The sequence below is a fragment of the Malus sylvestris genome, chromosome 15, assembly GCF_916048215.2.
Source record: "Malus sylvestris chromosome 15, drMalSylv7.2, whole genome shotgun sequence".
In the NCBI taxonomy this organism is placed as follows: Eukaryota; Viridiplantae; Streptophyta; class Magnoliopsida; order Rosales; family Rosaceae; genus Malus; species Malus sylvestris.
The window spans coordinates 42,538,725-42,561,106 of NC_062274.1; the positions used below are offsets into that span (position 1 = coordinate 42,538,725).

Consider the following 22,382-nt stretch of genomic DNA (forward strand, 5'->3'; position numbering starts at 1 on the left):
TCAAATGGGAATACACAATTCTGGCTTAATAAATTAAAGCCAAAGTATCATAAGGTTGAAGCACGTTGAAATATTTCTATAAGATTCAAGTTTTTTCTGAAGAAGCATGTATAAAAATCCTAAATCTCTTATGTTCATAAATACTTCTGTTTGTAACTGTTTTTTAACTTTTTATATCAAATATCGTCAGTAACGCATGATTATTTGGAAGTCAAACAAGATTTTCTAGTCACCTTAGCCATGTACAACATGAGTGTACCAAAAACTCATTGAAAGTTTTAGTAACCTCCATATATCACAACAAAACAAGGCAAAATAGCCTTGGGATTAAACACATACAACTCATCCAAATTCGAGTAAACTCCCACAGCTCCGGCCACAGAATCGTACTCTTCCATACCAACATTTCCATTTCCAACACTACCCTCCACGTTCTTCTTCACCCTCCCTGCAATCACACGGCACACCAGCATTGCCCTCTTGTCACCCTCCTCCGCCGCCACCACCGCCTTATCATGAGCTCTGCCGCTTGTCGCGGTTGTCAAAATCCCCAGCTCCGTCAACTCCCCAGAGAACTTGTTGAAGCCGTTTTTTATAATGCTGCAAACATTGCAGTGTGGGATTGAGTTGCAGAGGTTGGAGGAGCCGTTGAGGCCAAGGGAGCAGGCAAAGGTGGTGCAGTGGAAACGGAGGAGCTCGTTGCCGTCCGCGATGCAGCGGGGGTGTTTCTTGGGGAGCTTGGCGGCTTTTGCTTTGATGGAGTCTCTATACTCTTCGAATTTGGTGATGGTATTTTGGGTGTTGTGGACTTTAAGGATGCGGTCGATTTTGCAGATTGGGGTCTCTTTTTTCAGCCAGCTGGACTGGAATATAATCTCCACTATGTTCTTGCTAGTGTCTTCAGGACCCAATTCAGAAACTGTGGATTTTGTGACACACAGAATTAGAAAGGAAAAAAAAAAGTGAAACTTTGAACTTGGTTTTCTGTGATTGGATTAAAAGAATGAAAATTTGAACATGGTTTTCTGTAAATTTTGCATTCATTGTAAGTAGAAATTGATGGTGCATTGATGTATGAGAGAGAGAGAGAGAGAGGTCCTGAAACTGAAAGTTGATGGCTTTCACAAGTTCTAGCTGAAATTTTTTACTATAAACTCAGAGTGAAGAGAAATTTACTTTTAATGGACCATTTCTGTTTTAAGTCCAATTTATAAGTGTTTCTAACAAAAGTTCTTATGAACAGAAGTGCTTCGTAAAAAAAGCAGTCCCCAACGGAGACAAATGGTTGAGAATTGTGAGGGTACCTGCATGTCTAACAGCCTGATGAAGCTCCAAGTTCTCAGCTTTCATGAAAATCTCACCACATTCCGGACAAGGACAGATGCTCCCCCTCAGAGAAGGGTCTCTAGCAAACCCAAGAACAGGATCAACCACCATCCTGCACTCATAACAACCCGAAAATCGCCGAAACGGCATTGCTCTAAACGACCCGCCGCCAGCAGCAGAAGAAGAATTATTAGAAGAAGAAACTGCAGAAAACGAAGAAGAAGATGCGGAAACAACCCCATTGATTTCATGGAGTGGAGCTTTCATGGATCTGCTTGAAGTCTCATTGCTGTGGCCTGAAGAACCCATTGAAGTAGAAGCCCTTTTCTTATGGACTTCTGGAGATGCTAACATTTCCGGCCTCTGCATTATTTTTGTGTTGTTACACAACGAGCCGGAACATCTCATTTTCTTGCATTTCTTGGCTGCATTGTCAGCTTCCTCCATGGCTTGTTGCTCATTTGGTTGCTTTTGCTTTTGTGGTAGCTGAACCGGTTGGAGGTGTTTGCAGGTCAGTAGGCCTCTCACAACTGACCAGTAAGGCGGCTTCTCTGCCGGCTTCTTCTCCGCCTTTTGGGGCTTCAGGTTCTTGTTCTCATGTTGCTTTTGAAGCTTTTGGTGTGTTTGCTTGGTGGGTTTTCTTTGGGTTTTTGGTTTATTAGAGCTAGCCATGGCTGAGGAAGACATGTAATTTGTGATGGAAAAAATGGTGGGTTTTTTTATTCGTTTAGAATTGGAGGAGATGGGGTGCTTTAAGAGACATGAGGGGAGGTTTGGCTCGCAGGGAAGCTCTCTTTGGCTTTGGCTTTTGCTTTTGTAGAAAGATTTCTGGATTAGGGTTCTATGGGTATGGGGGCATTTCTTGTTGTGTGTACAAACCACAAACCATTGATTTGTAAATACATAAGTGATTGGTGATGTGAGCAAAGTGTAAGATATTGTTATTTGTTAAATGTGTGGGAGTGATGGTTGGATGGCAAGAGAAGACAGGACTATGGGTTCCAAATATTTAATATATAATGTCTCTAGTAAATTAGTCACCAAAAAGAAAACTTGATGAAGATTCAAAACTTAGAATCGTATAAGATTCACCCCTCAGTACTACGGTTTGGTAATATTGCTCTTCGCTTAGAAGTGAGAGGTCTTAGATTCAAATTTCGTGGATGGAAAATTCGATACCAAATTGGCTGCCCATTGTGTGGTTTAGCCGAACTATCTCTACCCTAGTGTAAAAATATCGATGTACTAAAAAAAAATCTTATAAGATTCAAAAAAACTTTAAAACTTATACATGATTATCAATTGAACCAAAGTTATAATAGTTTTATACGTTTGGGGAAATGAACCCTGAATCTATGGGAGCTCTAACTCATTGGGTAATAGTATAATCGAACACAACTCTTCAAATTCAAGAACTAGTTTTAATCACTTAAATTACATATTATTTGCATGGACATTTTGTCATATCAACAATATTAATTAATTGAGACCAATGTAAACTAAATGAGTTTTAACATAAATTGTGTTCGCCTCATCTTTTTTCAAAAAATAAAAATAAAAACCTTATTTATCACGAGTATGGCTACTTTTATTTTATTTTATACAAGAAAAGTGGGGGACGTCAAGCCTAAACATCTCTAAAGAAAAACCTAGAAGGTGTAACCTAGCACCAAATGCAATATGTTAGGGAAAAAAAACACACACACATAATGAAAGAGGACAAACCTGTAAACTAGAATGCACATTAAAATGAAAGTCAAAAACCAAGCAAGCCAAGAAAATATAAATATAAGGAAGTAGAGACAATCGGTGAAGCAGAGTCATGCCAAACCAAGGTTGAAGAAGACAAGCTCATGTTAGCAAATTTGTCAAAAACCACATTCCATTCTTGATAAATGTATGAGAACCAAAAAGTTCCCAAATTCGATCCAAGCAAGTAAACCATTGAGTTTGAAGTGGCCAAGGAGGAACAAAATCCTTTGAACAAAGACAAACAAGAGCACTTGTAGAATCACTTTCCAACCAAAGAAAGTGCCAACACCGTTGATGAGCCAATTCTACACCATAATAACAACCAATAATTTCATGAAAAATGAAAGAAGAAAAAAAGAAATGTGATGACCAACACCTTGATAGAAACCATCAAGAAATCAACCATGATAATATCTGAAAACTCCTCCACAAGCAGCAAGACTAGGATTTCCTTTAGGCAAACCATCAATGCTAAGCTTAATCCGAGGAAACCAATGAGGAAACCAAATCACGGGACGAATAATCAAGGCCTTCCAATGGATAGGTTGAATACCCAAAGAAGAGAACAAAGATCCAACTGTATGATGTCCAGGGATAACCTTCCATCATAAACAATCCAGAAGCAATAGATATGCAAAGGCGATGAAAGAGATTGGCCGATCTTCAAAGATAGCTTATTGTGTATCTTCCAAATAGTATAAATGGTAAATAGATCCGTGAAAAAAACAAAGATTAAGCAACTGATGAGAAAAAGGCTTACTATATTCGTAAGAAATCAGAATAGAGCAAACAAGTACCAAATTGACTAGCTAACCACATCCAAATTTGTTTAAATACTGAACACCATAAGAAAAGATGAATAATAGATTCTTAGAAGCACAACATAAAGGACAAATGGATGCCAAAGAAAAACTCGTCGTTGAAGTGCAACCTTAGTGAGTTTTTTATCATGAAAAAACTACCAAGTCAAAATAGGTAACCGTAGGGGTATAAAATGTCACCAAATAACCTTTTCCCAATCATAAACATTATGTTTATTGCGAAGAAGCTTATAACCAAAAAGCAAAGGAAAACTGCCTTGAAGAAAAGGACTCCAAATTAGCTTGCCATCCTTCACAGCCAATGGCAAATGAGAACATAATACCTTATCCGTCTATTTGAGCCCAAAATAAAATTATTGGGCCGAGCCTAGGTTTGTTCTCAGCCCAGTACTTTTCTGGAAGTATTATAGGTTGCCCAGCCGCCATAGGCCGCCCAATCAAGTTGGCCAAGTTCGGGTGAGAATGATTGATTTGGATAAAGGCGAAGAGGTTGAATCCTGATACAACAAGGGGTCTTAAAGCTGAAGGCGCTGAGAATTAGGAAATGAATATGGTTTATTATAGAGCCTAGTTCAGGAAACTGTTGGAACTAGGATTGGCTGAATCATAATCAGATTGGGATAAGGAGTTCTAGTCTGAGTACATCTTTGGTTCAGCCAGGAATAGGTTCACTGCTATAAATGGAGAAGGGAGTGCATCATTGTAGGGTTTCCAATTCAACACACAAATTACCCTGCACAAACTCTCACTCTACGTGAAACATCTCAACAACATTGAGATTTTTTATTTTCTTTTTCCGCCAACACATCTTCAGTTTGGATAAACATCATTGTGGAGGCAATCGGTGACATCTTCAGTTTGGATAAACAACACTGTTGTCGTAGAATCAGCCGACCGCGGAGCACCTTCAGTTTGGATAAACAGCACTGCGTCGAGGCCGACTGATTATCTATCCAAGTCTCGGTCAAGAAGGATTTTCGAGTCCTTGTTGGCAGAGGTCACCTCATTGGCCTTCTCAGCGGAGTGATGTGGTACAGATTATTGGGCTCGGCACATTGAACGCCAAGTTGTTTTATAATTGAATATTCATAAGTAAGTTTTAGAGTTTGGCATTCTGACGGCATAACCACATTTACCATCAAGACATACATCTCTTTTGAGTACCTGTATCCATATAGTTTGGTACCGGTTCGGCATGCTTATACTCTTACGAATATAATCACCGTGACCAAACCCGACGTCGACGATCTGTGAACTTTGCAAGACTAGCAGCCTTGTCTTTAGGCTCTAGAACCTGAAGGCCGAGACATGTTCCTTCCTCAGCCGCAGTCGCAAGATCAAGAAGTCAGCAGCGCGCTCAACGTAACATCAACACATTTTACTTCCCGACCGAGCTCGGTCGACGAGTTGGCACACCCTGCACACAACCGAAAGACGTAGTTAGCTTATTAATTACTCGGCCTGCGTGCCACATAGGCTTAATAGTTTTTAGGGTCAACACCGTCACTGAAGGAAAAAGATCCATAAAATATACTGGCAGAGTCCTGCAAAGCTTGAATGACATTTGAAACCCAAAGAAGTACTGTAGGAGAAATAGTCGAAAATAACGAAGGATTTATAATGGGTTCATCTAACCATTTATCAAACCAAAAGGAAACTAACCTTTCATCCCAATAATCTAGCAACTATGATTATTCAAAAAAGGAACAACATGCTGAAAACCATGCCACACTGAGGAATGCAAGTACACATCTTTTTTCTTTTTTCTTTTTTCTTTTTTTCTTTGTTTTTTTTTTTTTTTTTGTAAGATGCAAGAGGAAACTGTTGATGAGCAAAAGGGTCTCACAAAGAAGAAGATTGTAAAGCCTTCCAATCAAAACTAAACAACGTCGTCATGTTCGAAACTAAATCACGAAGGTCAAACCACCTTCAAATTTTGGGCCACAAACCATATTCCATGATATTGTTACTAATTTACGAGAAGCTAAGTCACCTGACCAGAAAAAATTTTATGCACAAGCAAAAAGATGCTTCAAAAGTTCGGTTGGCCATTGATAAGCAAAGAAACTGTGCAGAAGCAAATTCTGATAAACATACTACACTAGTTGAACTTGTCATGCCATAGAGAGGATTTTACCTTTCCAACCCAAATAACGAGCCTTTGCCTTACCAATCAAAGCTTAAAAATGAATTTTCTTTGGTTTACCACGAAAAATCGAAAGCCAAATAAGTAAAAGGAGTCATACCCAAACAAAAACCAAGATGTCTTTCCACATGAGTGTTGCAACGAGAAGAGGTGGACCCACAGTAAAAAGTGTTCATATTAGCATTAACAAATTGCCCAGGAGCATGACCGAACTTATCCAAGAAATTCTAAAGAGAGCGAAGAGATCGAGCATTTTCACAACGAAAATTAAAAAGATCATCTGCATACAACACATGGGTAGGAAGGCAACAACCCTTGAAGCAGGAATTGCAGTAATTCGTCCAGTGGAGCAAAGTAAGGTTAAACCTATGCTAAGATTTTCTTCCGCAAGACAAAAAAAGGAATGGAGAAATAGGATCTCCCAGACAAACTCCTTGCAAACAAGAGAAAAATTCATGTGGGGTGCCATTTACTAGAATTGAAAGATGAGTTGATTGTAATAAGATATGAACCAGTTTAAAGTATAAGAAGTCTTGGCAATATCCACTTTTATGGCCACATTATCTCCTAAAGTTTTTTTGTCATAAAATTGAACCCTTCAAAAACTAGTCCAATGCAATAAAAATATGTCTACCTTTTGGAAAAGTCACTTGCTGAGGAGAAATAATAGCTTGGAAATAGGTCCGAGTTGATCAGAAAGAATTTTAAGAATTATTCTAAAAAGCAAATTCTCAAGTGCGATGAGACAATACTGAGCAATAGTAGCAGCCCCTTCAACTTTCAGAATAAGCACCGCAAGTTTACAATTAGCATTGAGATATAACCAACCTCACTTAAGAAGGTCTTGCACCAACAATATCTCAAGAAGATTGATTAAAAGAACCAGGAAAACCATCCCACCTCGGTGCATTCTAAGGGTCCATAGAAAACGTTGTAGGTAGAGAACAAAGGAGTGAATTTTCGGACTTACTAACCATAGGCGGAATTATACTATAGACATCATCAAATCTAGAATGAGTGAAGGAAGAATTTATAAAGATTGATAAAAAATTACCACATGATCAACAATATCAGTCAGAGAATAGACGTCTTAGCTACAACTTCCTCAATAAACCTCTCTTGAGTAAGCCCATTTGACTCAGCCTCGATCTCACCAGAAATTTTCTTGCATACATAGAGCATCAAGAATAGTCGTCTTAGCTACAACTTCCTCAATAAACCTCTCTTGAGTAAGCCCATTGGAAACAAAAATGTTTGTAATATTCCTAAGATTCTCCTTAACAAAGGTGATATTTTGATGACCATCACCTGAAATATGCGAATTTCAATCTCGAAGACAACTCTTAAGGGCCTTAAGCTTCTGCAACATAACAAACAAGAGACAACCATATGCACTAGTAACTGCCAACACCTAGCCAACACAATCATACATGGCCATTTATCACGAATGTATAGTCTATCTCTATGTGATAAAGAAAAGATAGACACAAGAGTGGCATATGCGATGTGAAAGTTTTTCTCCTCACCCCGCACACAATATATGTCTCACACATAAATATGACAATAGTTCTACAATATCTTGCCGATGTAGGTACACATATTGATTTAGATAAGTCGTATATTTTTTTTTCTTTCTAAGAGGACGATATAGTAGTATTAATCTAAATTATGAAGAGGGGAATTTGAATTCGGAGGCCATAACAAAGACGATACATGTGGTAGCAAACTTTCTCCGTCTTCATTCTTGACGAAATTATACCTATAAAACAAAATAACACTTTTGATCAAGGCCATAGCCACGTGCACGCCAACGAGGTGGGATGACTAAATCAGTTTCTCTGGAGAGAGAGAGAGAGAGAGAGAGAGAGAGAGAGAGAGAGAGAGAGAGAGAGAGAGAGAGAGTTAGTTTAGGACTTAAGTGCGTGGCAAAAACTTACCAAAAACTGGTGAAAATGAAGTATTTATAGGAAGGTGGCCGGCCTAGGGTGTAGAATTTTGGCCTAACATGGCGGCATCTCATTGGCCAAAATGAGTCATCCATAGGATGGATGAGAAAAGAATAATCTCAAATATATTTTATTGTTAAATAATATTTTGAGATTATCTTGGAAATATCCTTGATTGAATATGATTGTGATTCATCACTCTATGAAGTTGACTTTTAATTAGGAAGGTATAAAGATAAAATTTACTAATTAATCTTACCTTTAATACCTTTAATTTTCCTGAGCAAATGTGAGACTCGTTAGTTTAATAAGGACATCATCGTCACTTGAAAGTAATTATTTACATGTCTGCTCCAGAATTTTATGCAGTATTTTTTGCTCCATAATATATGCTCAAACTTATGTGGCTATACCAAGTCTACTGGTACAGTTATAGCATATTTTGGAAGCAGAGCACCCAGCCAGGGCTCGTTTACAGAAACCCAACATGAATTTATGGCGAGGCAGAGGGGGAGCACAGAAACTAGAAACTAGGCTTGGTATCACCCTAAGCCCAAGGCAGGACTTTTTGGGCGAACAATAAGGTAAAGTTTAAAACACATTAATTACACAATAATATGGTTTAAAGTCTTTTGAGGAAAAGCCGCTTCATTTTTTATTTGATTCCTTTTGCTCTTAAATCACACCATTCCAATAAAGTTGTCTACTTTAATAACCAAAAAAATTAAAAATAAATAATAACATATATTTATTAGGAATATATATACATAATCACTCTCACCTTTTAATCATATGAGTAATGAGTTTGACACTTCATATTACAATTCACTGATATTACTTTTCATTTATAAGTAAAAATTCTTAAATTTTATTTTCAAAAATACTAATTATTATGGCTATCTCATTATTTCGTTTAACTCAAATCTCTATCATTTTAGTGCATAAATTTTTAGAATTAATAATAATATTTAAAAAATGAATAAATCTTATGAGTCATTCCACCACCAAGTTGTTCATGTTAATTAAGTATTTTATTGTTTCTTTTCAAAGGATGGAAACCTTGCTTTGCTTGGTAACCGTTGCTAAGTAGAGAGTATGGACTGTGGGAATCAAAAGACTTAACAAATCGAAAATCAGTACTATTGAAAATTGAAGGAATACCAATTCAAATTTTGGGTAGGACATTCGAATATAAAAAAGAGTTTAAAATGTGGGGAAAATGACAAAATAATTGTAATCTTAAACCGTGCAGGTGAAAGTTGAATATTCGGCCACCTATTTATGCTGAGAATAACTTATATGATACGAGTATATTGTTACATTGACATTTTATGTTAATTGACACAAGACACCACACCATGTAAGTAGTTATCCTAGTAGAACTTGTAGTGAGTTTTATGACAATTGTTAGGTTGGCATATGTTGTTGGTCAACTACCTAACAGTTTAAGTTTGTAGAGTTGAATTGTTATCTAACTTGGTACAATGTTCTAACTTTGGGAAGTTGTGGTATCAAGCTTAGAGTACCCACCTAATGAAGGATATTTCCCATCATCTATATTTGGAGCCTCCAAAACTTCGAACTCACCCTCCATTCATAACCAAAAGCTTGTTTTGCACTATATGAAGCGTTTGAGTGTTAAAAACTTAAATTGTAATGTTTATGTTGTAATGTTGTAGTGTTCTTTTTTGTCAGCGATAAGAAATTTGTTAGATTCGAATGAAAAAGTTTACATTGGATGCTAGCGTATTAAACAACTATTTAGCCCACCCTTATCCCATCAATGAAAACCATATTATGTGACACAAAAGAAGCTACAAGGTGCGATGCCCGGTTACAATCACAGGGAGCAAACACAAACACTATACTGACCTCAGTTGTTGTCTAAGCCTTAGTATATCATAAAGCAGACCTTTTAATACGACTTCAAACTGGATGTTTCCATTTATCATATCGATTAGTGTCTTCGAATCTGACTCCACTTAAGCTCCATGAGGCCTTCATCCATACAAACTATTAGAAGCCCGCGCCGCCTCCGCCTCCGCCATGAGACTAGACGTGCATGGAAATTATGCCACCATACCACCATGACACCAGCTGCTTGAAACCAACCAGCTTATGCTGTAATGTTGAGTCATAGTTCACCCTCCATTCATAAGGATTCTATTCAAATATTCATGTTGTAATGTTAAGTGTTAAGAAACTTAAATTGGGTTGATACCCCCATGAAATTTCCCATCATCTACATTAACTGACCTAATCAAGGTTCTACCTCACATTTAATTATAGTGTTCCAGTGTTAAAGAAAACAAATGATGGGTTCAAAACAAAAATTTCCCATCTTAGAACTACACTGGCACAAGTACCCGCGCGATACTACGTGGTTTAAAAGCAAGTATAATCATACAAAAGTTCTATATGTACGTACAACCATCTTAGGTGTTCAACGATGGGGTTTACAACGCTATATACACAAATTTCCATGAAATCAATTGAAAACCTGACAGTTGTATTGCTATTGCTCTAGTGCTTTGCATTTAGTGCTATCTACTTATACGAAGAAAAAAACTGGCATTTGCTACATATTTTCTTTAAAATTTTAGGCATGATTAATATTCACATTTTCAACAATACATAGGTTGCCTACATACACGTACTAAAGGTACAAACGCTCAAATGGAAATACATGACATTCACAATGCTCTTGTCTTATACAATCTGGTCTCAACCAAAATCTAGTATCATTTACATGAAAGGAAAAAATATGATGCAAGAAGAGCCTTGCCTTTCTCAGCACCAAGTTCCCAAGGAACAATCGGCCCTCGAATAATCATGTCAGCATCCACAATCACAACCCCATTAACATTCTCAGCATCTACTGTGCTTAAGCCAGTGCACAACTCCAACTGGTTTGTTAATTGCAGGGTACCTGCAAAATTAGCAACTTAATCGTGAAAGCAAAGTCCTTCCATTTAAATCAAATCCATCGAATTAAATGAACAACTAAATCCAACCCAGAATTCAAAATTCAAACTTTATATTAAATTAAGAAGAAGAAAAAAAAACTTTTTTTTTTTTTTAAGCTCACGTTAGTCGCCAGTTTTTGGGTACCTGCTCATGGAATTAACCTCAAAAATGGGAGCCAAATGCATCCTTTTGTACTTCTTATTGTCTCCTCATCTTCCTATTTGTAAAGTCCATAAAGCGCGAATCAGAATTCCTTCAATAAATTTCCAGATGAACATACCAAGATATTAGTAGTGGACACAGATGACTAAAATCAGTACTAAAAAAACTAAATAAAAGCAAGAAAGACAAAAATTGAAGATTGATAAGACTTACAAATGCCCATCTTTACGACCTCAACCCGTATCACCTTCTCGAGTGTTGAAGGTACAGTGATCCAACATCTGATTTTATCAAATTCAACAAACAAAACCATCAACAAAAACATTTAAAATTTAAAAATAAATTAAAAGAAAAGAAAATTTGAATTTCTAGAGACGGAGAGAGATTGAACCTGGAAGATCTCGTGGTAGGTGTTGAGGTGGTGGTTGAGACGGCGAATCGAGGTGGGCTATGGAGACGGCGAGGGGAAGCTCGCGGTGGTGATGGCAAGGTGAGTGAGGCTGACGTCAAGAAGAGACATCGTCGCGCGAGGTGGGCGAGGTTGGGTATAGTTTAGGGAATGAGGATTTAGGGATGTGATATCCATACATCTTTTTTTATTTCTCACAGTTTTTTGATTTTCGATTGTTGGTTCGGATGAATTGAAGAAGATCAACGGATAAAAATTAACAAAAGGTGTGTGAGAAGTAAATAGGGATGTGTGAACTCACCCCTTAATATTATCCTCAAATCATATTCATTCATCCTATATCGTACAATCATAAATTATTATAAATTTTTTTATTAAAAATTAAATATAAACAGTACCTGATGAAAACTGACCATACGATGAACGATGAACGGATGTGATTGGAAGATCCAGCGAGGATCTTCTCTTGAGTTTAGGGAGCTCTCTGTTGTAACAACCCGAAATTTCTAATTTGGAAGCCAAACACGCAGCTAGGCCACAATAAACAAAAATGGTTAATTATAAATCTAACTAACCACATAAAAAAATATAATCATTTTGTTTAGTTATGGCTGCATCTAACATCCTAGTTAGACTGCCTACGTACCCTAAATGAAGGGATCAAGTCATTCGTAGTTCACCTTACGCTTCTAGAACAACATACTAAAATTTAATTCTGATCCAACGGTCGGATCTCTGCCAATCACGAAATCAAGTGGCAGTCAACGTTTTATCTTACAAACTTGCAAATCCAATTCGAGAAGATCCGTACGTCGAATTACTGATCTGTAAGTTCCTAAGGTCCTCAAATATTACGTACGATAAGGTCTCAAAGTTTGGTGACGATCCAACGATTGGATCGTAGATTCATATATTGGCCAAGCAACCTATCGTAGTGAATTTAGGTTCAAACAATCAATCTATGTCATACGAATATCAAAATTGAATTCATGACATCTAATTTAGCTTTAAAATAGTATTGATGGCCCTTTGGCCATGCGCTGCCGCACGAGCCGCCCCGGCTCGCCAGAAAACTCAACTATTTCAAAAAAAATCTCAAATTTTACAGAAATGAATATCTCAAAGAGTACAGCAAACTTTATACCTGTGGCCAAGTCCAATTTGGCCAGGAAAAGCTCTAATTTCTCTCGAACCCACCTAAAACCCTAAGAATGGGTGGCTTCGATCCGTCACCTCCGGTGCTCCACCGCCCCTATAGTTGTTTAGGCTTTATTCCCGACCTCAAGAGGATGCTATAGGTGGTAGCAATTGGATGAAATCATTTCAAAATTGGTGGATCTTGGGCAAGAACCACCGCACCCACCAGTGCGGTTTTCCCAAATTCAAAGTCAAATCTCTTGATTTTTAGAGTGTAGTAGGAAGAGGAGATGATGTTAAGTTGGTTCCAAGTGGTGGGTGGCTGCAATTCGCTTGAAAATAGACTGAAAAGGCGTCGGAAAACCTAGGACCCATCGGGTCGGGTCGCGGGTCAGGAAGAAAATCCAATTTTGTACTTTCCTCTCTCTCTCTCTCGTCCCCTCCTTTTCTCCTTCCCTGATTAGGCAGCCCCCATTCCCCCCTCTCTCCTTTCTTTCCTTCCTTGTTTTCTGATTGGGCAGTGCCAATTTCTCTCCCAGCCACTGGAGAAATCCAGATTATGGTCAAATGACCATTTCACCCCTAACTTTGCTCGTTCATAACTCATTCGTTATAACTCCGTTTCACAAATGGTTTGCGCCTACGCGTTCGTGAGATCAAGCTCTATCCAAATATGCTAAGAAATATGATAAAATATATGAGGATAAAATACGTCCTCATAAAATTACGTTTAGCCAACTAAGAGCATTTTCGTCATTTCCATTTATCGAAAAAATTCCCACACGAGCACATATTTTAAATTTTCTAGGGTATTACATCTGTTGCCATGTTGAATTACATTTTTTTTTTTGGCAATCCAACATGCCAGATTGTGCCATGTGGGCACAATGGCTGTATGCCAATTTTTCTGATTTTTTTTCCATTTTTTTTGAAAATTTTAACCTTAAAATTGTCAGCAAAATCTGGATCATGAGATGATATAGCAATTATAAATCTAATAGACCAAATCACGCCACGTGTCATAGCCATCGGAATTGAATTTAAAAAAAATGATCGTTGAAATTCTAACGTTTCAAATTTTTTATTGTCACCCCAGATCTCTTTACGCATAGTGCGCTACAACATGAGCCCCATGTAACTTTTTTGTCCCCTATGTGTCAATCATGCACCCATGTATTGGACGCGCTTGACGCAAAATAAAATTAAAAATGTGACTGACGTGATGCTGATGTTAGATAGGGGCACCCGAACAAAGAGCCGGGCAGGAATTGCCTGATTCCCTGTCCGGCGGGCTTGGGCCCACTCAATTGCCCGACTTTGAATCATGGGTTGGAGCTTTTTTGGACAGGGTTGGGGCAATACGCGATTTCTAAGCATAGGCTGATCAGTTTAGCAGTCCGTAAATGTTAGGCCCACAACTTATAAAATGAACCATAAGTAGCCCATAAGCGCCAATATGCAGAAATTTGAAATTTCCAATGCTTCCCTTATCATCTCTGTTGTGTGGTGTGGGTTCAGGTGCCTCTCATGGAGACCAAAATCCCAATTTCAAACCGCAAAACCCAATTCCCCAGTTGAATGGTTTCCTCCCATTTCCTTCTTCTTTTCGAATTCGCATTTTGCCCTCCTCCCTCCCTCCATAGAAATGCCGCTTAGACGCCACCATGGACAGAGAGGCTAACCTTCCAATCTAACCCGTTGCGGCGAGGAATTTGATTCATCCGATCAACCTGGATTCCACATCATCATCATCTTCATTGTTCTCGTCCGCCTCTGCCATGAGACTAGACGTGTAAGGGTGGGAAATTTTTCCATAAACCGATTTACCGACCGAACCATACCGGTTGGTTTATAATGGTTTGGTATAATTTTGGCATTTTTTCATAATTGGTTGGCATTTTACCGAACCGATAATTAATGGCAAGGCTTTGGTAATTGATTTTGTATGCCGGTGGTATGCCATACCTACCAATATATATACTTGTAAACTTGCAAATCACAAAATCAAGTGGCGGTCAACGTTTTATTTTACAAACTTGCAAATCCAATTCGAGAAGATCCGTACGTCGGATTACTGATCCGTAAGTTCCTAAGGTCCTCAAATATTACGTACGATAAGGTCTCAAAGTTTGGTGACGATCCAACGATTGGATCGTGGATTCATATATTGGCCAATCAACCTATTGTAGTGAATTTAGGTTCAAACAATCAACCTACGTCATACGAATATCAAAACTAAATTCATGACATCTAATTTAGCCTAAAAATAGCATTGACGGCCCTATGGCCATACGCCCCCGCACGCACTGCTGTGGGTGGCGGTCAACCGCCCTAGCTCACTGGAAAACTCAATTATTTCCAAAAATTCTCAAATTTTACAGAAATGAATATCTCAAAGAGTAGAGCAAACTTTATACCTGTGGCCAAGTCCAATTTGGCCGGCTCTTTTCCCTCGAACCCGCCAGAAACCCTAAGAATGGGTGGCTTCGATCCGTCACCTCCTGTGCTCTACCACCTTTATAGTTGTTTGAGTTTTGTTCCCAGCCTCAAGAGGATGCTATAGGTGGTAGCAATTGGATGAAATCATTTCAAAATTGGTGGATCTCGGGCAAGAATCGCCACACCCATCAGTGCGGTTTTCCCAAATTCAAAGCCAAATCTCTTGATTTTTGGGGTGTAGTAGGAAGAGGAGATGATGTTGAGTTGGTTCCAGGTGATGGGTGGTTGCAATTCACCCGAAAATTGCCTGAAAAGGTGTCGGAAAACCTAAGACCCGTTGGGTCAAGTCGCGGGTCAAGAAGAAGATCTGATTATGTACTTTCCTTTCTCTCCCGTCCCCTCATTTTCTCCTTCCCTGATTGGGCAGCCCCCCATTCCCCCTCTCTTCTTTCTTTCCTTCCTTGTTTTCTGATTGGGTAGTGCCCATTTCTCTCCCAGCCACTGGAGAAATCCAAATTATGGTCAAATGACCATTTCACCCCTAACTTTGCTCGTTCATAACTCATTCGTTATAACTTCGTTTCACAAACGGTTTGCGCATATGCGTTTGTGAGATCAAGCTCTATCCAAATATGCCAAGAAATATGATAAAATATATGAGGATAAAATTACGTTTAGCCAACTAGGAACATTTTCGTCATTTCCACTTATCGAAAAAAATTTCCACACAATCACATATTTTAAATTTTCTAGGGTATTACATCTGTTGCCATGTTGAATTACACTTTTTTTTTTGCAATCCAACATACCAGATTGTGCCATGTGGGCACAATGGCTGTATGCCAATTTTTCTGATTATTTTGAAATTTTTTTTGAAAATTTTAACCCTAAAATTGTCAGAAAAATCTGGATCATGAGATGATATAGCAATTATAAATCTAATACACCAAATCACGCCATGTGTTATAGTCGTTGAAATTGAATTTTAAAAAATTATGGTTGAAATTCTAACGTTTCAAATTTTTTACTGTTGGAAATCCAACGGTCCATGTCGCCCCAGATCTCTTTACGCGTAGTACGCTACAACACTAGCCTCTATGCGCCTTTTTTGTCCCCCATGTGTCAATCATGCACCTGTGTATTGCACACGCCTGACACAAAATAAAATTAAAAATGTGACTAACGTGATGCTGATGTTAGATAGGGGCACCCGAACAAGGAGCCGGGCAAGAATTGCCTGATTGCCCTGTCCGGCGGGCTTGGGCCCACTCAATTGCCCGACTTTGAATCATGGGCTGGAGCTTTTTTGGACAGAGTTTGGGCAATACGCGATTTCTAAGCATTGGCTGATCAGTTTAGCGGTCAGTAAATGTTAGGGCCACAACTTATAAAATGAACCATAAGTGGCCCATAAGCGCCAATATGCAGAAATTTGAAATTTCCAGTGCTTCGCTCACCGTCTCTGCTGTGTGGTGAGGGTTCAGGTGCCTCTCATGGAGACCAAAATCCCAATTTCAAACCGCAAAGCCCAATTCCCCAGTTGAATGATTTCCCCCCATTTCCTTCTTCTTTTCGAATTCACATTTTGCCCTCCTCCCTCCCTCCATAGAAATGCCGCTTAGACGCCACCATGGACGGGGAGGCTAACCTTCCAGTCCGACCCGCTGCGGCGAGGAATTTGATCCGTCCGGTCAACCTGGATTCCACATCGTCATCGTCTTCGTCGTTCTCGTCTTCCTCCCCGCCGAACTTTCTCCGGAATGTCCAGGCGGCCTTCAAGCGACACCGCCCTCTCGGTACCTCTCTCTTCCTTTATTAATCTTAAAGAAGTAATTTAGGGTCTCATTTGTGTTTTTTTTTTTTTTAATTTTTGGGTGAAATTGGGAATTCGATATTTTGGCTTTTCTCGTTAGGGTTCTACATTTTCTTGATGAAAACAAAGTTTGAAATTTTGGGTAAATTTTTTATGGTAAAGCATCTGTCTTTGAAAGTGAGCTGATGAGATTTGGTTCGACTGACCCTTGTATGCTTTGTGATTATGTCAAAAAAAGCCGGCGGACCATTTGTTTCAGTTTGGGGACTTGGGGTTAAAACTGTGATGTTTAAAGAAATTCAAAACATCTAGTTCTATGATTAAGATTAGATTCTTTGAATTACCTTGTTAGTTCTTCAAATGCAATGAGTGAATGCACCCTTAAAAATTCTCCAAGTGCTGATTTCAAGAAATATTTAGGAGTAATGCAGTCAAATAGCATAAGACCTCGGCGTATGGTGCTCCCCCAGCGAAGCGTATCCAAAAGTGCGGATTCAAGTGTAGCTCCTCTCATTGAATCAAAGCAGTTGAGAGATGCAGCTTCAATGAGTCAGGGTAATACTGCAAAGGAGTCAATTGCGCAGCCAAACAACATGAAGGAAACTCAAGAAGATGCATCTATTACACCATTTTCCACTTCAGGCGTTAGCACCCAAACCTTTGATGAACGATTAAATCCATTTGATGCGCAAATAGATCAAGCCAAAATTGGCGTTAGTGGTAAAGACAATAACTTGATGTCTCCCTTGCACTTGGAGTCCCAACAGATTGATGGTAAAAAAAAGGTCCAATTTTCAACTGGAAGCGTTCCCATTCCCCAGGGTAATTATTTTTTGTCCTGAATCTGCTGGTTTTGATTTCTGTGCTTTGGTGGTTTTTAGGCGTCTTTGTTTGTGACATTCTACCATTTATTGCTAATATTGCATAGAATATAAAATACAATTTCGAATTTCGAATTTGTCCCTTAACATGCAGGGGCCGATGATCATATGGCCACTGAAATGGAGTTATCATCTTACATGCGTTCGCTTGCGTTAACAGAAATGGAGTGGATTTCCGGCAGTCAAGTGGATAGATCAGCTGTCACCAATCTTGACTCAAAGCATCAGAATATTCAGAACATGGAATCTGATGTCTGTTTGAAGTCTGATGGTGGAATTTCTTCTTCATTGGCAAAGAGAACAACTGCCATTCAGGACCAGTTGCATCAGTTTAGGAACTTCTTAAGCCAGCCTGCAACTCAATCCTCAGTTGTCGGGCCATCTTGTGCTACAACAACGTCTGTCCATGCTACTTCAGCACCCATGCTTAGTACAACAACTTATTGTTCTCATTTTCATAGTGGTCCTCATGTGGCAGTCGATCCTCAACCAGTAACTCAAGGGAATATGATGCATCCTGCAAAAGCTTCTTTAAAAGTCACCAGTGGAATGTCAACTGCCCAGGTAGCTGTTGCAGACCAAATTTGTAACTCTGCAATTGATACCCAAATGCAAGTTAAGGAGTATGAACTCTCTAAGGATCCAATTGGCTGCATGTCGAAGGAAAGTAAGGTTACAGAACGTCATTCTCTTCTTGATGCCAAGTCAACTGAAGGGAAAGGGCTTACATGTGATGTTACCAATCCACCATCACAGGTTCCTTTGCCCCAAAATTCATGTGCTGATATGAAGTCAGAGCCTTCTAAATCTGAGAAGCAACAAAAGGCTGTAAGTAGTAAAGGTGCATCAGCCCCTCGTAAAAGGAATTATGATCCGGAATTGTTTTTTAAAGTCAACGGGAAGCTCTATCAAAGGCTTGGAAAAATAGGTAGTGGAGGGAGCAGTGAGGTCCACAAAGTCATATCATCAGACTGTACAATCTATGCACTTAAGAAAATCAAGCTAAAAGGGCGTGATTACGCCACTGCTTTTGGCTTTTGTCAAGAAATTGAGTATTTGAATAGGCTGAAGGGAAAAAACCACATCATACAGCTTATTGACTATGAGGTATTCACTCTCAACCTATATTGTTCATACAATAACATGCAGATCATTGCATCTACAGCATTGCTATATTATGTCTCTGTAATAGTATGCAATTCAAATTTTCAAATCCTGCGATAGAGATGAGACCTAAGATGGTAATGAAGTCTTTTAAGTTTCAAATTAGAGCGTTGGCTGTAGAGTCTTGATCTCAAGATGGCCAAAATCATCTCAAGTCATAATGGATTTTCGAAGGAATATTTCACAATATAGCTCAACATAGCGGGAAAAGGCTTTGTTGTTGTTGTTGTTGTATAGCTCAACATAGCCAAGAGGAGCATCAGATGGCTAGAATGGTAGTTGATAAAGTGGCTTGATTAAAGTGAATGGCCCAAAGGAGATTGAGGTGGCATTGGAGAAGGCCAAGTTATATTTAGGTGTCTAAAATAATGGTGAAAATGATTAACTATCTGCTCTCGACATCTAATCTGATCAATTTTGTGTTGTGCATTCTTCTTAGAACAAGTTATACCTGTGATATTGCTGGCCATTTTGCAATGTACAATGTAAGTGATGGACAATTAGAAACCCAAATATATGTACCGACAAGTGGAAATCCTTTCTGTAACAATTGTATTTCCTAATTTGATATTCCTGTTGGTTTATTTATAATAATTTTAATATTTTATATAATAATATGGATGAAATTCACACAGAAGATGCCTATGTACATTGACACAGATTGAGGAGACAGAGTTATTTTGATACTGAAGATGCTGATATGGAAATCCTAAGACGATAGGACTCTTTGGAATGATCAATTTTTATTTTTTATGGGTTTTCCATGTCTAAAAGTAGGATCTTTGCGGGCTGTACTATAATTCTGATTCCTTTTTTTGTATTAGGTGACAGATAAGGCTTTGCTCCATGAAGTCTTGAGTGGCTCCATGAATAATAAGGATGGCAGAGTCAAGGATGATGGGTATATATACATGGTACTTGAATATGGAGAAATTGATTTGGCTCACATGCTGTCTCAGCAGTGGAAGGAAATGGACGTCTCCAAAAAGACCATAGATGAGAACTGGCTACGATTCTACTGGCAGGTATACGTGCTAAATACCTTGATTTGTAGTTGGTATATTTTGCAGAGATTTATTTATGTTTTTGTACTCAAAATATAATTTTTTGCAGGTTCACTCGTTCTCTAGTAGTTGGATGATTAGGTAGTTACTCATGTTGTTTGGTTAGTGATATTCTTTGGGGCACTTGTTAGGTTTTTTTTTTATAGGATCCATACAGGTGCTGTTGGGAATTGTTATAAGCACTCCAAAATTGTCACCCTACCCTCCTTCCTCTCTTATTTCTCACTAAGGAGTGCGGGATGACTTTGTTGGAGTGCTATTAACAGTTCCCTAATCTTAATATGAATGTGTTTATTTTTCCTTCTCAAATATTGGATTCTTTTTTTGGGTAACACTCTGTAATGTTTTCCCTAGTTACTACATTTGGCCATACTAGATTATGTTTGTCCTAACATGTGGTCAGCTTAAGGGAATTTAAGTATGGTTATTCAGTTGACCTCATTTAGAGTAGTGTATGGTTGTGCCTTGCATAGTGAAAATTTTAAGTAAAATGCTAGTAAACTGACAATGGACTCACCCGATTTTTGTTATACTTCACAAAAACCCATCAAGGTATAGCTTTCTACCACTAGTTGTGTTTTCTCTAAAGTTGTATGAATCGCTTTTCTAACTTTATCACTGCATTTGCAGGAAGGTCTGGGGTATAATTTTGTGCATGTACTTTTAATTATCATGTGGAACAAATTAATTTTGGTGATCTTTCTGAGTATGTAAAAGCTGAACCGATCTTGTTGGAAAATGACAGCAAATTCTTCTAGCGGTTAACACTATACATGAGGAACGTATTGTGCACTCTGACTTGAAGCCAGCCAACTTCCTTCTTGTCAAAGGCTCTCTAAAGCTAATTGATTTTGGGATTGCCAAAGCAATAATGAGTGATACAACGAACATCCAGAGGGATTCTCAGGTGATTATCACTTAGGCTCCCCCCTCCCTCTTCTTTTCGGGTACTACAATCTATATTTGGACATACCCATTGAGTACAATGCATATCCTATTTTGTTCCCTTGTTTAGAAAACATATATCTGCAACATCTAGAAGGGGTTTCTCACTTTGTTTTGTAATGGTAAATTGCATTTGTAATCACATGTTTAATGTAGCTCTTAGTATCTGCAATGTAAGCTGGGATGCTGTACGGTTCTCTGTTCTAGCGAATATGGCTCCTTAATTTTTCATAACCAGACTGCTGAAGCGTGTTGGAGGTTATGGGATACCTCTTGTGTGTACTTTTGCTTAGTTCTTCTGTATACTACTCGTGCAGGTGGGTACACTTAGCTACATGTCTCCAGAAGCGTTCATGTGCAACGAGAGTGATGCAGATGGAAACACTATCAAGTGTGGTCGGCCATCAGACATCTGGTCGCTCGGCTGCATCCTTTATCAGATGGTATATGGGAGGACACCATTTGCAGACTACAAGACCTTCTGGGCCAAGTTCAAAGTTATAACTGATCCCAACCATGAAATCACATATGAACCAGTCTCAAACCCCTGGCTTATGGACCTCATGAAAAAGTGCCTCGCATGGGACCGCAACGAAAGGTGGAGGATACCTCAGCTACTCCAACACCCTTTCATTGTTCCCCCAGTTCCACAGCAGCCATCTTCGCCTTGCGAGGAAAACTGTAAACTGCTTCAACTTATTTCCCAAACCTGTGCTGACGATCGCGAGGCTTCCAAGCTATGTTGTCAGATGCAGCAACTGCTTAAGGACCCCGTCACGTCAATAGGGTCTCAGTTAGTATCATCACGAGACCTACAATGTAAATTGCTCTCCCAGATGACAAAACTTTGCCTTCAGCTCCAGGAACATTTAGCAAACTCAGAGGGATAAAAGGTGAAGTTGCAAGCAATATCATCACTCACAGCATCTGCTCCCATTTTTTGTGAAACTGGTATCCACTTTTGTCAGCTGATTCTTAGGGGAGAAACTCACTTGTAACCAAAGACAACACTATATGCGGCAAGCATCTCCTGTTGGACGGGTTTGAACACGTGGCAAACATTTATTGAATGAGTGATACCACTAAGACTATATCTTGGTTGCAAGAGAGAATCTTTCGATTTTTAGGCCCCTAGGGGAATCATATGCTTGGATACCATAGTTCTCTTCTCTCTCTTTGTAATGCTATGTAATATTCCTTGTGTGTTTATATTGTTTTGTTAAATATAAAAAGAAAATATGGTGAGTGATTGGCGTGGATGTTCTTCATCATTTTGCCCTTCATGTAAAATACATGAACAATTTGTGTTTTTTTAGATGAAAATAACAATTACGTAGAAAAACCCCAGAGCAAGAAGATTATCTGTATTGGGTATTTTTATTTTTTTTTCCTTCGTTTGAGTTTTACCTT

At 38.7% G+C, this 22,382-nt stretch overlaps 2 protein-coding genes and 1 long non-coding RNA gene across 4 annotated transcripts; 1 reads left to right on the forward strand and 2 right to left on the reverse strand.

Annotated features, from left to right (window-relative positions):
• Nucleotides 1–144: 144 nt before the first annotated feature.
• Nucleotides 145–2,304, reverse strand: LOC126601771 (uncharacterized). Its single transcript, XM_050268528.1, has 2 exons — nt 1,305–2,304; nt 145–919 (listed from the first exon to the last, which is right to left on the reverse strand). Exons 1-2 carry the CDS (start codon nt 2,011–2,013, stop codon nt 279–281), a joined length of 1,350 nt encoding a protein of 449 aa, XP_050124485.1. The 5' UTR covers nt 2,014–2,304; the 3' UTR covers nt 145–278.
• An 8,272-nt stretch (nt 2,305–10,576) lies between these two features.
• On the reverse strand, nt 10,577–11,680 carry LOC126604447 (uncharacterized). The gene is made up of 4 exons (XR_007616612.1): nt 11,512–11,680; nt 11,334–11,401; nt 11,103–11,211; nt 10,577–10,920 (listed from the first exon to the last, which is right to left on the reverse strand). It is a non-coding gene; the product is annotated as an uncharacterized LOC126604447 (long non-coding RNA).
• A 2,467-nt stretch (nt 11,681–14,147) lies between these two features.
• On the forward strand, nt 14,148–22,314 carry LOC126603609 (serine/threonine-protein kinase MPS1). 2 transcript variants are annotated; one of them, XM_050270524.1, is made up of 7 exons: nt 14,148–14,184; nt 16,590–16,901; nt 17,339–17,740; nt 17,894–18,906; nt 19,788–19,988; nt 20,773–20,934; nt 21,290–22,314. In XM_050270524.1, exons 2-7 carry the CDS (start codon nt 16,736–16,738, stop codon nt 21,860–21,862), a joined length of 2,517 nt encoding a protein of 838 aa, XP_050126481.1. In that variant the 5' UTR covers nt 14,148–14,184; nt 16,590–16,735; the 3' UTR covers nt 21,863–22,314. The 2 variants fall into 2 exon arrangements, with proteins under 2 accessions (XP_050126481.1, XP_050126482.1); XM_050270525.1 differs by lacking the exon at nt 14,148–14,184 and having other exon boundaries at nt 16,519–16,901; nt 17,960–18,906.
• The last annotated feature ends 68 nt before the right edge of the window (nt 22,315–22,382 follow it).